Source organism: Pogoniulus pusillus, chromosome 2 (genome assembly GCF_015220805.1).
Source record: "Pogoniulus pusillus isolate bPogPus1 chromosome 2, bPogPus1.pri, whole genome shotgun sequence".
Classification (NCBI taxonomy): Eukaryota; Metazoa; Chordata; class Aves; order Piciformes; family Lybiidae; genus Pogoniulus; species Pogoniulus pusillus.
In genome coordinates, this window is record NC_087265.1 from 27,235,666 (window position 1) to 27,253,690 (window position 18,025).

The 18,025-nt window shown below is 45.4% G+C and overlaps 1 protein-coding gene across 1 annotated transcript; it reads right to left on the reverse strand.

The window, feature by feature from the left end:
* Positions 1-4,366: 4,366 nt before the first annotated feature.
* CAVIN2 (caveolae associated protein 2) lies at positions 4,367-16,279 on the reverse strand. Its single transcript, XM_064158769.1, has 2 exons — positions 15,643-16,279; positions 4,367-6,948 (listed from the first exon to the last, which is right to left on the reverse strand). The coding sequence occupies exons 1-2, from the start codon at positions 16,033-16,035 to the stop codon at positions 6,151-6,153; spliced, it is 1,191 nt and encodes a 396-aa protein (XP_064014839.1). The 5' UTR covers positions 16,036-16,279; the 3' UTR covers positions 4,367-6,150.
* Between the last annotated feature and the right edge of the window lie 1,746 nt (positions 16,280-18,025).

An 18,025-nucleotide genomic window follows, 5' to 3' on the forward strand; every position in this document is an offset into this window, starting at 1 on the left:
TTCCTAACGCTGCCTCACACATTTGCAGCATCCAGCACAGTTCACATCCCCAGTTTGAGCTTGATGGGAGGGAGTGAAGAAGGCAGAGCCAGGCCCTTCTGGCTCAAGTGAACGGTGTAGGGTGTTACAATGACCTTCTGCTCCTTGTGTTCACGAATTTGAAGGTTTGGTTTTATTTGCTCTGCAGACCTTTAGGGAGGAGCACACAAGTCCGTAGGGTGATTGATACTGTGTCAGTTGGTGCTGTTCTTTCGCTGCCTGCCTGCACAAGCCTGAGCTATGTGCGCTGCTTCACACTGGCAAGGCTAGAGCAAGCCACGTACGCTTTGAGTTGCTGCAGTGTGCCTTTGCTTTAGCTGTTGAGGATCACAGTGCAGATCAGTGAGAGACTCAGGCTTGTTCTGTTTCTCCATTTTGGGCTACGACTTGACTAAACGTGTGTGTTCTTGGCTTTGCTAGTGGTTTTCCTACTGCTGCACCTTCAGCAGGCACTACAGGTTTTCTGAGCACTTCACACCAGCATGCAGCAGCCTGTGTTGTGAGAGAAAGGTAGGAGACAGACACACACACACAGAGACTTACAATCTCTGGTGATGATCTGGTGTGATTATCTGCTGAAATATTCTAAGGATATACATGGATGAGTTCCAAGGCCAGCTTTTTGGTGAAGGCAGTAAAAAGAATCACGATTGTTAGTGAGTTGAGGCTGTGTATTATACCTGTGTCCTGTGGGGGAGGAAATGCTGGAGGGCTTAGAGCTATTGACTGGCAAAGGAGCAATGCTAGCATGCAACCTTGCCACCACCCAGTATAATACAGTTTCCATTTTGGATCACTTCCAGCTGTCAGACCCCAATTTGCTAACCATGTTGGGAAGGACATGAGTTTCCTTTTAGAATGTCGTTATCATTTAAGGTTATTGAAAGCAAGGAGAGCTGTTCCACCTTTAAAAGGAAAAGATTGCTCTGGAGTTTTTAAGAGCCACATGGTTAAAATGAGTAACAGATGTAGGGTACTTTGTGGAGTGTTCAGGCCAGCCTGAGAAGGAAAAAATAATGGAAGTCTCTTCTTTCTGCCTCTGTGTTCAAAGGAAGGAAAATCAAAGCTGTTACACCAGAGCTATATATCAGCTAACATATTTTAGGAACTGTGGAATGATCATAATTACAAAAAAGTCCTCCAGAGAGAAATTATGACTCAGAGTTTATGTTCTCTTTAGTGTTGCTATGGAAAAAGAGGTTAGAGCCAATGGTCATACAGCAGTATTAATCTCTGATCTGAAAGAAAAATAAATAACAATCTCTAGCTTAACCCAAAGCAGATTTATTCTCAGTTACTGCAGCACACTCCATTAAAGGGGATAACCATGTAAGAAAAATTAAAGATGACACTGATTATCAGTTCTCAACACACAGTTAGAAAGAGTTCCTTATTTGGATCAGTATGCACTTCAGACTCCTGCAAATGACTTGGCAGAGGGAGAGGAAGGGGAAAAAAAAAAAACAAAAGAGCATTTTGACCAAAAGGAGGGCAGGAAAGATCAGCTACCACCGACAGCTGCAAGTGTGCTGATTAAAATGTCTGTGTGCATACAGTTAGACTCAGCTTGGAGTTGATGCTGGTTCCCATGCGGCTCCTGAAACAAAACCCTGGGCAGTTTAAAGAGGTGGAAAGTGGCTATCAGCCTTTTTCCGTGTGTTCGGGAAAGCCGGGGCTGTGAGTCAGGAAGCAGTGGATATTTTCGTGCTGAGTCAGTACCCCCGGGCTGCTCTGGCAGTTGTTTCCTGCCCGTTGTTTAGTTGCCTAGGCAAAACCCTAACCAGGACCCAGGCTAAACAGCTGCCTGATGGCTTTGCTGAGTGGTGAATCTTTTTCTTTGTGCGCAGGAAGACTACCTGACACTTTTGGTACGCTGAGTGAGTGATGCATGTCTGAGTGGTCACTGTGACATTCATTGGCTTCAGTAGCTACAGCTACCCTTGTGTGCAGTTACCGACAGCAAAGACCTTGCTGTCAGAATGTAGCTGGTCGTCTTGCTCAGCATGCACCCTGCAAAGCAGGCTATAACCTTACTTTCTGCCACTCTGCTGCATCTGCCACCCTGATTGCAGTGAAACATTTTGTTCTGTTGATGAGCTAAGCAGATTGGGTTGGGGAGATACACGGTCTCATGTCCTGCATCCGCACATACACAGCGCTTACTGATTGTCGCAGGAGCTGTGTGTGTGGTCCAACGCCACTGCACAATTCAGTCCTTCAAGCCAGCTGAAGGCTTTTCATTGACTTTCAGGATTGGACTGGTCCCTTAGTCAACAATTTGCCCTTTGACAAATTGCTATGACTTCACTGATTCTTTTGAGTTTACCTCTTTTTTAAAGTGTGTGACTATCAATCATCCGTTGTTGAAGTGATAACGGCAGTGGTTTTTATCACATCAGTGTAAAGGGCATGCAGGTGTATTTTCTGATCCTTTTCTTCATCTTCCCTTTCTTCTGTCTCTTTAATCATTGAACCTGCTTCCATCAGGCCCCTGTGAGGACTTTGACTACACTCTTATTTGGCAGTGAAATGGTCCAGAAAGCCTCTATCTGGGCCTTTTCAGAGGAGCTGCCTTGCGCATTAGCACGTGGGGGTCAAGAGGTTGCTTTTTGCCCGTTCCCCTAGAAGGGGACAGAAATATCAGCTGGTTTCCTGGCATTGAAAATGGAAGTATCAGCAGCTGTCGAGTGCTGCTAGTTTAAATATTTATACTGCAAAGACTTTATCACACCCTCTTTCTTTGTGCAGTGCTCCTGCCCGCTTCAGTGGAGGTCAGACTCTGAATCCATGCAGCAGCCAACAGGTCAGGTCTTCCAAGAAATAATGATAGGAGTGGAGCTCACAGGTGGGTGCTGCACCAATGTTACTGTGTCATGAAGAGTAAACAAGCAGTTTTTAAAAGCAGTGATTATGGAGGTGAACCTGTCAGCACAGGCACAAGATACCCGCGCCTGTGTTTGACATCTGCCAGCCTGACAAAATCCAGGCACATACTTCAGATGCTTGAAAGACTAGAGTGCTGCTGGTGCTGCAGTCTCTTTCCTCCCTGAAGGACCAAGTTTTGCAGACTAATGGTTTTAGTTAGGCCTCAAGAATTAATTGAGAGGGGAAGAAACGGCTTGAGGGATTCCTCAGGATCCTGAGCTTGCTTCTTCCTGATAGCTCAAGAGCAGACATTCATGAGCTGATGCGTTTTTATCTCTTGACAAGTGTGCTTTCTTATGTTTGTTAGCTCACTGTTGTAAAGAGGAGGCTCAGGAGAGACCTCATTGCTCTCTACAACTACTTGATAGGAGGTTGTAGCCAGGTGAGGGTTGGTCTCTTCTCCCAGGCACCTAGTCACAGAACAAGACGATGCAGTCTCAAGCTGCACTGGGGCAGTTTTAGGCTGGACGTTAGGAAGAAGTTCTTCACGAAAAGAGTGATTGGCATTGGAATGGGCTGCCTGTGGAGGTGCTGGAGACATGGTCCCTGGAGGTGTCTAAAAGGAGACTGGATGGGGCACTTAGTGCCATGGTTTAGTTAATTAGAAGGTGTTAGGTGATAGGTTGGACTCAATGATCCTGAAGGTCTTTTCCAACCTGGTTAATTCTGTGATTCTGTGAAATGTGCAGTCATGACAGAGGAAATGCATCACTCTAAGTTCTGCAGCTGGTGGATGTGTGTTTATTGTATCCTGACGTGGTTGTTGGAACTCCTTCTTGCAGATCCAGTGATGTTACTGGCTAGCACTGTAATGCTTTTGAAGCACTGCATGTGGCATTTGTTTCAGCATCTCTCCCACTGGATAAAACCTGGTTGGAAGTAGTGTTTGCATTACAGCTTAGTAGGACAAACCAACCAGGTGTATCCAAAAGCAAAATATAAACATGGTGCTGGTGTTCCTGGTTAGCACTTGGTGCCTGTGGGAGGTTGACAGCTGTCATGTAAAGGTTAAACTGGTGTTCTTTGAGCTCACAGTAAAATGCAGCCTGCTAAAGGCTATGTGGCAGTCTAGAAGCCTTGAGTTTATCTGTGTGCATAGGCAGGATATACACTTCAATGTAAGTCTGCTTTCAGGACAATTTAAAGTGTTGGAAGCAGGCTGCAGTCCAATAAAATATGCTGGTGGATTTTGGGAAGTGCCTGATGATGTTCAGATGGGTTAGAGATCTGACAAGTGTCTGGAAAGCAAAGCAGCAGTGTTTGCGCTGCTAAATGACAGCAGAGGATGAGAAAGAAAATTGTCTAGGTACAACAGGGACACAAACTGAAGTAATAAATGCCTGACCTTTAAATTTCATCTTTGCCAGCTTCTCAGACTGTTTCTCCCAAAGACTGACATGGCTGTAGTTTATGTTATGCTTTTATTTGTCATATTTGCAGTTAGTTACAAGTAAAAATGATTGAAATCCATTGTAGTTAATACAAAATAAAAATATAGCTGCACAAGTTAGGCCATGTTTTGTCTTACAGTCTCTTTTATATGATATCATACATTTTAAGAGCTTAACTCTTGATAGTACTTGCCTACACTAAGCTCTTATCAACTAACTTCCAGTGTGTACTGGTGACAAATACCACCCTTGGGGAGTAATACCCATTAATCATTTCATAACGGTATTTTTGTTGTATTTCCCCTGTAATTTTGTGATTCTAAATACAAGTTGAAGGAAGAAATCTTTTAGTGCAATGCTAAGTATCAGTAGATTTTTTTTTAATATATATATGTTTAAAAAAATAAAGATAATTCACTGCAGAAACAAACAAGGATGTAAGGTAACTGTTGTGGGTCTTGTGCTTCCCTTTCCTCTCCTCTCCTCTCCCTTACCTGTGTTGAGTAACAGGAATGAACAGCCATAGCAAACAAACTACCCTGTAACCTCTTCTTCTCAATACATTTTGAAATGTTACAGACTGGAGAATTTTGAGAGCAGGTAGGAGGTGGCTTTGATGAAAGTTACCAGCAGAGAATCAAATCCTGTGGCTTTGCAGACCCACCCTTAGGTAAACTCATCGTCCCGGCCATGAAGTTCAACTCAGAACGTGTTGTTCCCTTTAGATGTGCCCAAGAGAATGTTTCACCTTTTTGAAAACGTTGTCCTTACATCCCTGTCATTATCTTAACACCTCTGTGTAGACAGAGCTCTATATATGCAATATTTTGTAAAAAGATAAATTAATGCTATTTTCAAAATACTGAGATACAAAGTGGTGCAGGTGCAAAGTTGGATAGTATATTTCTATATAGACTAAGAATTAGTGTTATCTGAGTATATATTCTTGAAGCTGGGAGTACAGATTTCATACTGGGGGGGTGGTGGTAGTGTTAATTTTTGCCTTTTTTCCTCCCTTTCATAGCATTTCATACTTCCTTCAGCTTACCTCCACATTTTTATCAAATCCCTTCTACTTTTGTTTTGTTTTTCAGTTTCCTATCCCTTAAAAGTGCAGTAGCTGATCACACATTCCTGCTTGTTGCCGATGTACTTTCATAATTCTGGTTAGATTTCAACCTTTCCACCTAAACACAGTAATTTTTTTCTGAGTACTGAAAGACTGCTGGCAAAAGTCTCCCCCCCCCTCACTGGTATGGATGAAAACAACTTTTCAGCTTTGCCTTCTAAGTAGTCTGTTTTTTCTCAGTCTCTGCATGTATGCACAGTTATGGAGGCTGTGAGTCTTCACAGAGCAGAGCAAGGAAACCAAACTCAAGTGTTGTCATTGGTATTTCTGCATTTCCATACAGAACTACTCACAGTGCTGTGAAATACTGAGAGATGATGACAGACCAGAAATGTTTGGGCTTTGACTACTCTCCATGCACTCCTCCAACCTAACTATTAGAAAGCCAGTAGATCAGCTTGCTACTACTAGACATACTCTTTCTCTGCTAGTGTCTTACACGGGCTGACAGCATCACTAAATGAGCAAACACCAGTGACTCAGCCCAAAATGGAGCATGTTGCAGCCTGTGTCATTGACTGTGTTCACTCTGCATTCCAACATAATGCAATAAATTACCACTGCAGAGCGCAGGATGGAAAGATCTGAATTACTACTGCTGCCTGTGTAGCAGAAACCAGTTACTTGCCTACATAAACCTGTGCATATGTAGAAGGCTTGGACTGATTATGCCGTTTGGTCTATCTGCAGGACAGCTGCCTGGGTACTTTCTTCATCAGATTGTTCCATTTCTCCACCGACTGGGTTGTTTCTTTCATCATACAGTTTCTGGCTAGAAACTTCTAGAGGCATCCCATACTCTTCATTGTCTTCAACAATGGACAGCTCAATGTTGTTGTTCACCACAGCGTTCTCTTCCATTCTGGCTTCCTTCTCTAGAGAATCAGCTACTGCTTTAGCCTCCTTGGTCAGCGAGGCAGCAGTAGGTGTCATATCCGAGTGCATGTCGGTAAATGACACTTCATCCTCATTCTCAGCTTGGTCATTGCTTGTAGTTTCTGTTGGTTTGTCCTCAGCTTCAGCAGGGCTTTCTCCTTCACGGGCTTTCTTCACACTGAATGTGAGGGGAGATACTTTGAAAGGTGAGCCCTTTGAAGAGGAGGATTTCTGATGATGTACAGTGAGTGATTTCTTGATCTTTTCTCTTCGTTCAGGTGACACAATCTTTGTGCTGATCTTGTTCATCTTCTTCTCAATGTTCTGGCGAGAAAATGCTTTCTTGAGGCTGTCTACCTTCTTGAGGCTGGACCTCTTAATCTTTTCAGCTCGTGATTCTTCTGTTTTCTCTTCTGTGCTGTCATCCAGATCATCTTCCTCATGAAACATTTCATCATCTGAACCCAACTCCACTGTGTGCAAGGTTTCTTCCAGCGTTTTGTTCTCATCCACAGGCTCCTCTTTTCCTTCTGTAATGCTGGGAATAGGCTCTTTTGAAAAAACACTGGCAGGGATCTCATTTTCCTCCTGAAAGAGTTGACAATACTTGAGTTTCATAGTTCACAGGATACAAATGTAATAAACAAAAGCACAACCCTGAATAATTGCTATTTTCCCCCCGCCCCGTGAAGAGATGAAGGATGCTGAATGTTTCTTCTTGTTTCAGTATATTTAAGGAGCAGCAAGCCACTCAGAGCCCACTGAACCATTATCTGGTAAAGTTCAAGACTAACGAGCTGTCAGATGTAAGATTTCTTTTTCAGAGTGACTGGAGAATGTATACAGAATGGAAATCCTGTTACTTAAACGAGATACTCTTTAGTTTGGCTGTGAGGGTCTACACCTATCCCTGGGGAGAAGGGATGGTGAGGTGACTAAGGAGGTCATACTACAGACCGCTATGTAGACCTCCAGAAGTTATGTAACTCCCCAGAGCTTTAGGGTTCTCTAGCCGAAGATGGGAGTATCTCTGCAGAGATTCTGGTTGTCTCTGAGAGGTATCTTAGATGGCAAGTGCAGTATTTCATTGTACTCCTGAAAAATGTATGTTGCTGTTAAAAATGGATTGTTGGTACTGTAAAGCTGTGCAGTCTGTGACATTCAGAAGATGTGCTATTTTACACCTATTTACAGAAAAAAAGTTAGTAAATTCATTTGGTAAATATTAAAAATACAAACAGGACAACTCCCTGAAAAAGTAAACCCAAAATGTTTATGGCATAGGGAAAAAAAAAAAAAGAAACAGACATCATACAACATAGGAAACACCAGAATCAGTCCTGGATGGGAGGAAAATGGTTTTGGGTTTGTTTTTTTTTAGAAGCAAACCAAGAAGGGGCATGGGGAAAAGGAGGTCTCTGAAAACAAAACAGGCTGAGTAGGGGCAGAAGCTACAACTCGTAATGAAGTTGCTCTGTGACTAGTGAGTGCAAGAGCTCTGCAACCCCAAGCAGTTCAGAAGCAGCACAATGAAGGCTCTGTTCTATGATAGGCTTTGCAGGCATCTGCCCATGCAGAGGTGACAAGGCTCCTTGCATGCTCCGTTTTGCTTTCAAATCTTTCCATCTTAGATCTGCAGAGCTACTGTTCCTCACCTTTTTTACCACCTCCAATCAGAGTGCATGCAACATCACTTAGTTGTTTGGACTAGGAGTTTCTTTTCCCCACCTCTCCCATATTTATCTTTAGGCACAAAAAGCAATAAGTGCTAAGTGAAAGGGCTGTAATAATCTCAAATCTGTCCCTAGTGAGCCCGAGTGTACAGAGAAGGGGGGAAAAGGCCACCTGCACTTTGAAGTTCATGCTCCTTATTTCAGGACTGAGCAGAAAGCAAAGGTAAATAGTGTCTTGGGTTAAATTTGCTGTCGAGGCCATATAAGGATTCCTAAACGGTTTGGTTTCAAAACAAAGTAGTCCTGGCTACCTAGTAGCCTGGAACTCCAGGAATATGCACGTGGACAGGCAGGACCATTTCATACCATCCAGACACAGTATAAAATCACACATACTGTGATTCAAGTGTATTGGGGAATACAGATAAGGAGTAAAAATGAGAATTATCAAGGACGAGGATGGTGGTTGGACAGTTTGGATGTGCCTTATGCCTATGATTTCTGCACACCTTTCCAGACCAGCAGCTTCAGTTGGTTACAGTGGCGGAGACAAAGCTTTCCAAGCCCTTTGCCTGCAGTGGAACATCTCACAAAGCCAACGCTCTTCTCCTAACACCTATAATGTTGTTGCAACAGTGGCCAAGAGAACAAAGCACAAAAAACCTGCAGCAGCTCTAAGTGAAAACAGCTGTAACTGCAGTACAAACATTTAGATTTTCCCTTCACTGCAGTTAATGAAATGTGGGTAACATGCGTGGGTGCAGTGTTGAATTATTCCCCAAAGCATCAGAACTTGGTATAAAGCATAATTGATGTGTCTTGTGCATTCCTTCCAAAACGAGGTAATCACATAAACATCTGAATGCTAAGGTGTAAGTGCCTGAACAGTGCAGAAAGCTCAGATTTTCATGAGTAAAGACGGCTTGTAACTCCTAAAATATTTAACCTAGACAAGTGGTAGTGTCTCAGATTCATCGCAGTGCACTCTGAGCCAGAAATGGGCCTATGCAACCCTTCTCAAGCTCAGTTTAGCTCTGTCTCTACAGTATTCACAGCATCACAAAGTGGTAGGTTAGAAGGGACCTCTGGAGATCATCTAGTCCAATCCCCTCACTAAAGCAGGGGTACGCACAGCAGGTTGTCCAGGAGGGTTTGGAATCTCTCCAGAGAAGGAGACTCCACAACATCTCTGGGCAGTCTGCTCCAGTGCCCAGCACCCTCAAAGTGAAGAAGTTTTTCCTCAAATTTAGGTGGAACCTTCTGGGTTTCAGTTTATGCTATAGCCCCTTGTCCAGCCACTGAGCACCACTGTAAAGATCCAAGCCCATCCTCTCGCCCCCTGCCCTTTAGCTCTTGCTGAACATTGAGAAGATCCCCTCTCAGACTGCTCTTCTCCAGGCCACAGTTCTCTCAGCCTTTCATCCTCACAGAGATGCTCCAGGACCCTCACCTTTGTAGTCTCTGTTGGACTCTCTTTAGTAGTTCTTCGTCTGTCTTGAACTGGAGAGCCCAGAACTGGACTCAGTATGCCAAATACTCACATTAAACTGAAGTACAGTCTCCAGAAGACTATGGAGATAGGTTTTGTTTCAATTTTTAACAAGTTTGTGACTGAGTAAAGAGAAACTGTCAAACTCTCCATGTTTATAATGATCAAATTATCCATATTTAGGGAGATATTTCTCCTCTCTACTCTGCCCTAGTAAACTGAAAACCAAAATATTGTGTCAAATTTTGGGCCCCCCTGTTCAAGGGAGATAGGAACTGGCTGGAAAAAGCCTAGTGGAGAGCCATGAGGATGACTGGGGACTTAAGCATCTTCCCTAGGAAGAGAGGCTGAGAGCCCTGGGGTTGTTTAGTCTGGAGAAGACTGAGAGGGGATTTGATCAACGTGTACAAATTATCTGAGGGGTGGGTGTCAAGTGGATGGGACCAATCTCTTTCCAGTGGTCAGAAGCAATAAGACAAGGAGCAATGTCTACAAACTGGAACATAGAAGGTTTAATCTCAACATGAGGAGGAACTTCTTTACAGTGAGAGAGACACAGCACTGGAACAGGCTGCCCAGAGAGGTTGTGGGGTCTCCTTCTCTGGAGACTTTCAAAACCTGCCTGGATGCATTCCACTACCCTATGGGATCCTGCCTTGCCAGGGGGGTTGGACTTGATGATCTCTGGAGGTCTCTTCCAGCCTCTAGGGTTCTGTGGCATTTATAAAGAAAGCAAACAGAAATACCCACATAATAATTAGCTAAGGTTTCAATTAAAAGCAGATCCTAGATGCTTTTTGGGCATCAGACAGTACTGGCATTCAAGAAATAATCCTCTGTTGAAGCTTCTTGTATGGCCCTGGAAAACATCAGCCTTTAGGCATCTATAACTCTGCTTGTGAAATAAGAATGACACTTATGACACTTTCCTGACTCTGAAAGACCTCAAGATCACAGGAACTATTAAAGTGCAAATGAATATCAATTAAGTAAAATGATCTGGATGTACAAGGGTGGCATGGTAGGAATGCTCTGTGGCAAAACACACCTTCCAATTTCATATCTAGCTGCTGATAACATGTTTTGAGTGGGCTATTACTAACTTTTTGGTCTAAGCAGATTTATCTGACAGCTTTATTTTGCTTTTTTCAAGCAGCCTGGTGTTTCATTTAGGAAATTTCTGTGAAAGCAATGAGTCTTTTCTATTTATTTTTTACATTTGAATTCAGAATCAGCACTTGGATTTTCTCAGATGAGTTTGACTGTAGGTAGCTGGCTCCTCTGAATTCTATTTTCCCGTGGAGGAGATGAATAGAATAGTGCAAGTGCTCTGTGTAAAACGAGTCTTGCTAATATCAGTGATAGTTGCCAAGTTCAAATCAGTGCCTTCCCTGGAGCTTTGATCAGCCATCTTCAGGAAGTTGCTATAGGTTATAAACTCATTCCTGCCTTTTACCAGGAGGGAGGGGAAAATCCACAATGGTGTACTACCAAACTGTGTGACCCAAGTGAGCTAGTAGTTAATTTACTCAAGAGTGCTGAATCTGTGCTGCCACGTAACGGGAATCAGAGTGCTTTGGTTTGGAGTTTTGTTAGACTTCTTAAAAGAGGCCACAGAATCACTTTGGTGGGTAAAGACTTTTAAGGTCATATTATCCAACCATTTTCTAACCCTGACAAGTCTGGTGTTAAACCAGGTCCCTCAGCACCACGTCTGTCTTCTAAACATTTCCAGGAATGGACCTGTGTTGTTTGCTTTACATTTCAAACTCTTCTTGATGAGTTTTACCAAGAGTGCCTGCAGATCATTCCCTCTAGACAGCAAGAATGGGGATCCTTAGCTCAGGCAGCTCCAACTGCCCACCCACAGCTGTCATTTTCTATTACTTCTGCACACTATTCAATCATCTTCCTGGGGAGCCTGGTCTAGTGTTCAAGGAGGGGAGATGGCATTTACCTATCATTATAGTAGTCTGGGCTCCTCTGTCCTTTGTAGATGCTGTTATATGCCTAAAAGGTTACACTTCTAAAACTTGTTTTGCTGCACAGATCAGTCAAAACATGACAAATCCTTCTAAAAACAGCTATAGCTCCACCTACTTTCCTTCAGACAAACACTCTTCAGACCTGGATCTGACCACAAGGAGGGAGGGAGGCAGGCAGGGAGGAGACAATTGCCAGCTGCCCATTTGCACATCCTGAGCAGTCTGGGATGGTGGCTGTACCACTGCTTTTGGCATTAATCAGTACAAGAGTACTCTCCCTGCATGGCTCCAGTGGGAAACATGCTTGTCAGGTAATAGTATTACTGCCTTATAATTCTTCCATTTCCCTCACCTGTTTTTGAATTTGCTTTTCCAGAAGGTTATTGCAGAGACTCAACAAGATACAACCAAATGGCTAATTCACCATGCCCTCCTCTTGCTTCATTCTAGGATGAAGCATTTAGGATGGATATTAGAAGAAATTTCTTCACTGAAGGGGGCCTCAAACGCTGGAACAGGCTGCCCAGAGAGGTGATTGAATCCCCATCCCTGGAATTGTTTCAAAGAGGCAGATGTGGTGCTGAGGGACATGGTTTACCACCAGCCTTGGTAGAGTTAGAGAATGGTTGGACTCAATGATTTTAAAGTTCTTTTCCAGTTGAAATGATTCTATGCTTTACCAAGAGCAGCATCTAAAAGGGGCTTCAATACCAGTGTCCTTGTCCCCAAGCTGTAATTTTGACTTATTTTAACCTGTCCTATCCACTTCTAACGTGACATTTAATTGATAAAATAAACACAAGCATTTTTCCCCCCTTTTAATCTTGCATTTTGTGTCTGCAGCAAAACAACCCAGACAAAACCCCCACCAAACCAGAACCAAAAAGCTGGTCATGTGGTGAGAACAAAATAGAGGGGAACAATGCCAAAGCTTAATGAGGATTTTTAAAACAGTCACTTCAGTGTTTTGCTGAATTGCTGTGTCACTTGTGGCATTTGTAATAACTTCGGCATCCTCAAGCGCTCTGGATGGGGCTCCCGTTAAAATATGTCACCAGTTACAGAATTATACACAAGTTAGGAACAATGCAGATGCTCTGGGTAGAGAAAACTAAACATTTTAATGGAAAATATGGAAAAGAGCTGAACTTTCCTAAACAGGGTTCACGCTCAGTGGGCATGCTGAAGGAAGGCTGATGCTGGCAAGTGGCAGCACAGTCTCATAAAAAGCAGAGCTGGAGCTCAGCCATGTGTTTTGGATAGGCTTGGTGCTCTCACCAAGGATCTGGGGGGTTGAGGTACAAGGTGAATGCAGAACTGAATGATAAAGGTGGATTTTCATTTTCAGTGAGCTGTCTTCCTAAGCTGGGAAAATGTGTCCTAAAGACAAACACGCTCTGTGAAGTTTTGGATTCTGGTTTGTGGTTCCCCCCCCCCAACACCCCGTGGAAAAGAAAAAACCTACAGCTGAAGAGAAGTCTCACATCCAGATTTTCCTTTTGTTTTTTCCAGCAATCTGGCGTCAATATGCCTCCAGTGCTGTGACTTCTCCTTCCTGCAATTGTTTTTCCATGGATTCCTGCTCGGGGCTGTACGGAAATCTAGCCAGTCTTCTGCTCTTTTCCCTCCATGCTACCATTCTAGCAAGGCAGCAGCCCCACTGACTACCATCTCATCCCATGTCTAGCTACAAAGGAGACCTCGCAGGGAGATCTCAAGGAGGTAGGCACACAGGTAAGGCACCTGCCGAAGCTGCATGCAGGCATGTTAGGCATGGTCTGGCAAACATTCATCATCCCTCCCTCCGGGTGTGGCTGCTTCCCCAGTGGAAAATCCCAGCTCCTCACAGGAGGAACACCACCTCAGCAACAAGTAGAGGAGAAGCAGTGGGTTTTCCTTTAGCTGTTGTTCTGAGATATGGACCTGTGTTGTTTGCTTTACATTTCAAACTCTCCTTGATGAGTTTTACCAAGAGTGCCTGCAGATCATTCCCTCTAGACAGCAACAACAGCGATCCTTAGCTGAGGCAGCTCTAACTGCCCACCCACAGCTGTCATTTTGTATTTCTTCTGCACACTATGCCATCTATAAATGCTAAATTTGGGTTCTCTGGAGAAGAATACTGTATTTGTAATAGCAAGCCCTTAATTATCACACTTGCAGGTAGCAGAAAGGGCACAAAATTACCTTCCCACAGGCCAAACTGCTTGCACCCTCCCCATAGGAAGTGTTCAAGGTCTAGGTCTGAAGCTGGAGGCAGGAGGCTGTCAATAGCTAATAAGGCCTGTGAGGAGATGGCAATGTTTTGACTTACAGTAAGGGATCTCAAAATACTTGCAGAAGTCCAGAGAACATCTGTCTTTTAATTTAGCCAGTCCCTGGAATAATTTCCACATTCCTCCTAGGGTGGAAACCACTATGCGCTGCAGCTCCTCCTCTTCTGGTTTGACAAACCTGGGCAGTAATTTAGGAGAACAATAAGCAGAAAGGTGGGGGCTTCCTTTTGAGGGGAAGCACTTGTGCACTAACCAGACATGCCAACTTTTACAAATCGAGTTCTGCTCTGTTGCTTTGGGATTGTTGAGATAGAAACTCCTCCAAAACCCAAGGAGCAGAGTTAGCTTTTGGCAGATGTAATGCATGGCCAACAAGGTTAGCCTGACAAGCTGGTGATGTGCCTGCTCCACTATAGTGCTTGGTCTTTATCCATGCTTCAGTGCATTGTGGAGGTTTGGGGTTTTGTTTCAGAGATGTGAAAGTTATGTCCTGTGTTTAGTTAAAGCTCACACCGTGTTCTGGCCAGACCATTGCTTAAAAAGGGGAAAATATGCAAACTGCTGCTACCGCTGGATGGACTCCCGGAAGCTGAAGTTTTAAGCTGACATTTTAGCTCATCCCTGAACCGGCCACAAGTTCCTGAAGAGTGAAGCTGACTGGGAACTGCAGCACTGCCCCCCTACAGCTTCTGCGGGCAGGTGCAAGGGCAGTATTTAGGGGCACTGCAGAGCATTGGCAAACTGGGCTCTTTTGTTAAGTTTGCTTAAAAGACCAGAATCACAGAATGGTAGGTGTTGGAGGGGACCTCTGGGGATCACCCAATCCAACTGCTGCTGCAAAAGCAGGATCACCCACAGCAGCTTGCTCAGGATCACAATGTCCAGGTGTGTTCAGAATCTCTGCAGAGAGGGAGACACCACAACCTCTCTGGGCAGCCTCCTCTAGGGCTGTGACACCCTAATAACAAAGAATTCGTTCCTTATGTTCAGGTGGAACCTCTTGGGCTTCCGTTTGTCCCTACTGCACTTGTACTGAGCGCCACTGAGAATCTCCTTGTCCCATCTTGCCCTCTGCCCTTTAGCTCTTGCAGAGCATTGAGACAATCCCTGCTCAATCTGCTCTTCAGGCTGAACAGCCCCAGGTCTGTCAGCCTTTCCTCATCAGACAGATGGTTCAGGCCACTCAGCATCTCTGTAGCCTCCACTGGTCTCCTTCCAACAACTCCCCATCTCTCTTGAGCTGAATAGTACAGAACTGGACTCATTCTTCCAGTTGTGCACTCGTTAGGGAAGAGTAGAGGGGGAAGGAGAGCTTCCCTTCACCTGTTGGTCACGTTCTTCTTAATGCAACACAAACCCCTATACAACAGGGCAAGTCTTGCTCAACATATACCTAGAGCTAGTAAAAAAACCCATCTCTTTCCTCAAGGCTGCTCAGAGTTACCAAAATGAGATCTCCTTCCTCAGGTTCAGCGCAAGTTAGTTACAGACAGCTCTTTCTGCAAGCTGGCCAAAGAGTAAAGCTCCTTCCCCCGCCCTCTTTTAGCGAACAGCAAAACTGACTCTCCCAACAAGTTTACTAAAAGCGTCTGTTTCTCCGGAGTTTGTTAGAGACAGAGGAGGGATTACACAAAAATAAGGAGTGTTTTCCCTGAGTTTGCCAATTAGCAAAAACCCCACGAAGACTTGTCCTGCCTTAAGTTTGCTGAGCTGGCCAAAACCCAGCCTTTCCCCCCAAGTCTGCTAAGAGTGAGTGCCAAGTCAACCCTTTGCCCAAGTTCACAGAGACTCCCTCAAGGTTGAGCATCAGCTTGGTGGAGCTGGGGTGAAGGGGTACGGGTGTGCTGCGGGTCCCTTACCTGGAAGATGAGCACCTTGAAGCGGTCCCTGCGGAGGAGCTGGGCGTGATGCTGCTCCAGCCGTCGCACCTGGTCGCTTTGCCTCTCCAGCCGCTCTCGCACTGCCCGGGTGTTGGCACAAACCTTCCGAGACTTCTCCAACAGCTTTTCCACCGCTTCTCCAGTCGCCTCATGGCTCCGGAACAACTTCCCCAGGTCTCCCTGGATACCCCGCACGGCCCCTTCCAAGCCCCGCTGCGTCTGCTCCATCTGCCGCTGCTGGCCTCCCAGCGCTTCCAACATGGACACCAGTTTCTCCAGTAAGGCCAGGACGGTCAGGGCGTTCACCTGGCCCCCGACCGCCTCCGAAGCCGGTAGCGGGGGGACCGCGCTGCCACCCGCCGCCTCCCCCATGGCTGTGCCGGGGTGGGACAGGCGGGCCGGGCCGCTACGGCCAGAGCAGGGCCGGGACGGGACGGGCGGGCGGGTGCCGGACCCGCTCTTAAGAGCTGCGCTTTCCCCCTCCCCCGGGGAGGTTTCGGGCAGAGCCCGGCCCCGCTACCGACCCGCCCCGACCGGAGGCCGCTCGGGGCGGGCCAGGACCATGGCCGGACTGCCGGTGCCTCCCTCGCACCCGTCTCACCCCCTGGTGTGTTTTTGCGCAGCAAAAAGATGTTTCCTCGTTCAAGGCAGCCGCCGCCTCCTCACCAGCATCAGTAGATGGCAGGAGATACCGCGGAATGCCGTCGGGATGGGCGGGAAGGGAGCCCTTCCCGAGAGGAGCGGGAAAGAGGGTGTTGGTGGAGAGGGTGCTGGAGAGTTTCGGTGGGCAGAAAGGTGTTAAAGGCTGTTGTCTAATCGGAAGAAGTTAAACTAGAAATGAGAATACAAAAATTAAATTACAACTGTAATTAAAATAGCAGTAATCGTAGTGGCAATATATTAATGTGTCATTGCAACAACAATTATAGTATTAGTATAGATATTCTTCTGTAATGATAGTTGTGTATAATAGTGGTTATAATAATTAACAGGCACCCGTGGTGAGTCAAATCTCCTGACACTCTTTGGACCCACCAAGAGCCCCATGTGCCACCAGGCTGGGTTTTAAGTTGAATTGCTTTAAACCCTTCTCCTCTCCTCCTATTATTAGTGTTTAATAATAATTCAGATTATTCTAAATGAGTTGGCCATTTCCATCACCACGTAGAATCATAGAACCATTTTGGCTGGAAAAGACCTTTCAGATCATCCATTCCAACCATTCTCTTAACTTTGCCAAGGCTGATGCTAAACCATGTCCCTCAGCAACACGTCTCTGCGTCTTTGAAACACCTCCAGGGATGGAGATTGAGCCACCTCTGTGGGGAGCCCGATCCAGTCTTTGAGAACCTTTTCATTGAAGACGTTTTTCCCAATGTCCAAAATAAACCACCCCTGGGGCAACTTGGGGCTGGTTCCTCTTCTCCTATCACTTGTTAACTGGGAGAACACCTCACTCCAACCTCCTCTCAGGGAGTTACAGAGAGCCAGAAGGTCTCCCCTCAGGCTCCTTTTCTCCAGACTAAACAACTCCAATTCCCTCAGCTGCTCTTCACCAGACCTGTTCCTCAGAACCTTCACTGTCTTCGCTGCCCTTCTCTGGACCCACTCCAGCATCTCAAATGTCTTTCTTGGATCAGAGGCTCCAATCCCCTGAATGTTGCACAACATTACCGTTATCATCTGATTTTCTGGTCCTTCCTATTTTTCAGCTGCAACTACTATTCCTCAAGCTGTGGAAGCTTGAAAGATGCATTTGGTGAGTGAGCTCACTTAAGGAAAAAAAAAATCACTGAGTCTGCCAGATCTGTCAACAGGGCAAGTATGCTGGGACTGCAAAATATGCAGGCTCAGAGGGGAGTGGACATGTTTTTAAGGGAGCAACCTAAACAAACCCCTTTTGTTTCCACTGTCTCTCCCTGTCAGCACTACCTGAAACGCCCTTCCTAAGACATCCAAGTTTCCAAAGGGCTGCCAGAGTGCCCCACCAGTGCTGGATCCTGCCCAGATTGCTTCCTTGCACTGGCCCTTCTTTTCATCTGGAATTTTGGATCCTGAATGAGGAGGAGACATTTTTGCAGCTTACCTTGCTCTGGTGAGGTTTAGGGCAGGAATTTAAACTGGTCATAGTTTATAGCAGAGAGATGAAATGCCACCGGTGATGACAAAGGGAGGGATGGAGAGAGGCTGCTTCTGCTCTCTCAACAGCCTTCTCCTTTGCAAAGCCAGGGGAGCAGCAGAGCCCAGCTCTCCTCTCTGTGTCTATTCCAGCTCCAATCCTTCTTCCTCTCCATTCTGCATAGAAGTAGCAACCCCACCGTGTCTGTGACCACCTACATGTTGTTTCTGTAGCAAAAATTAC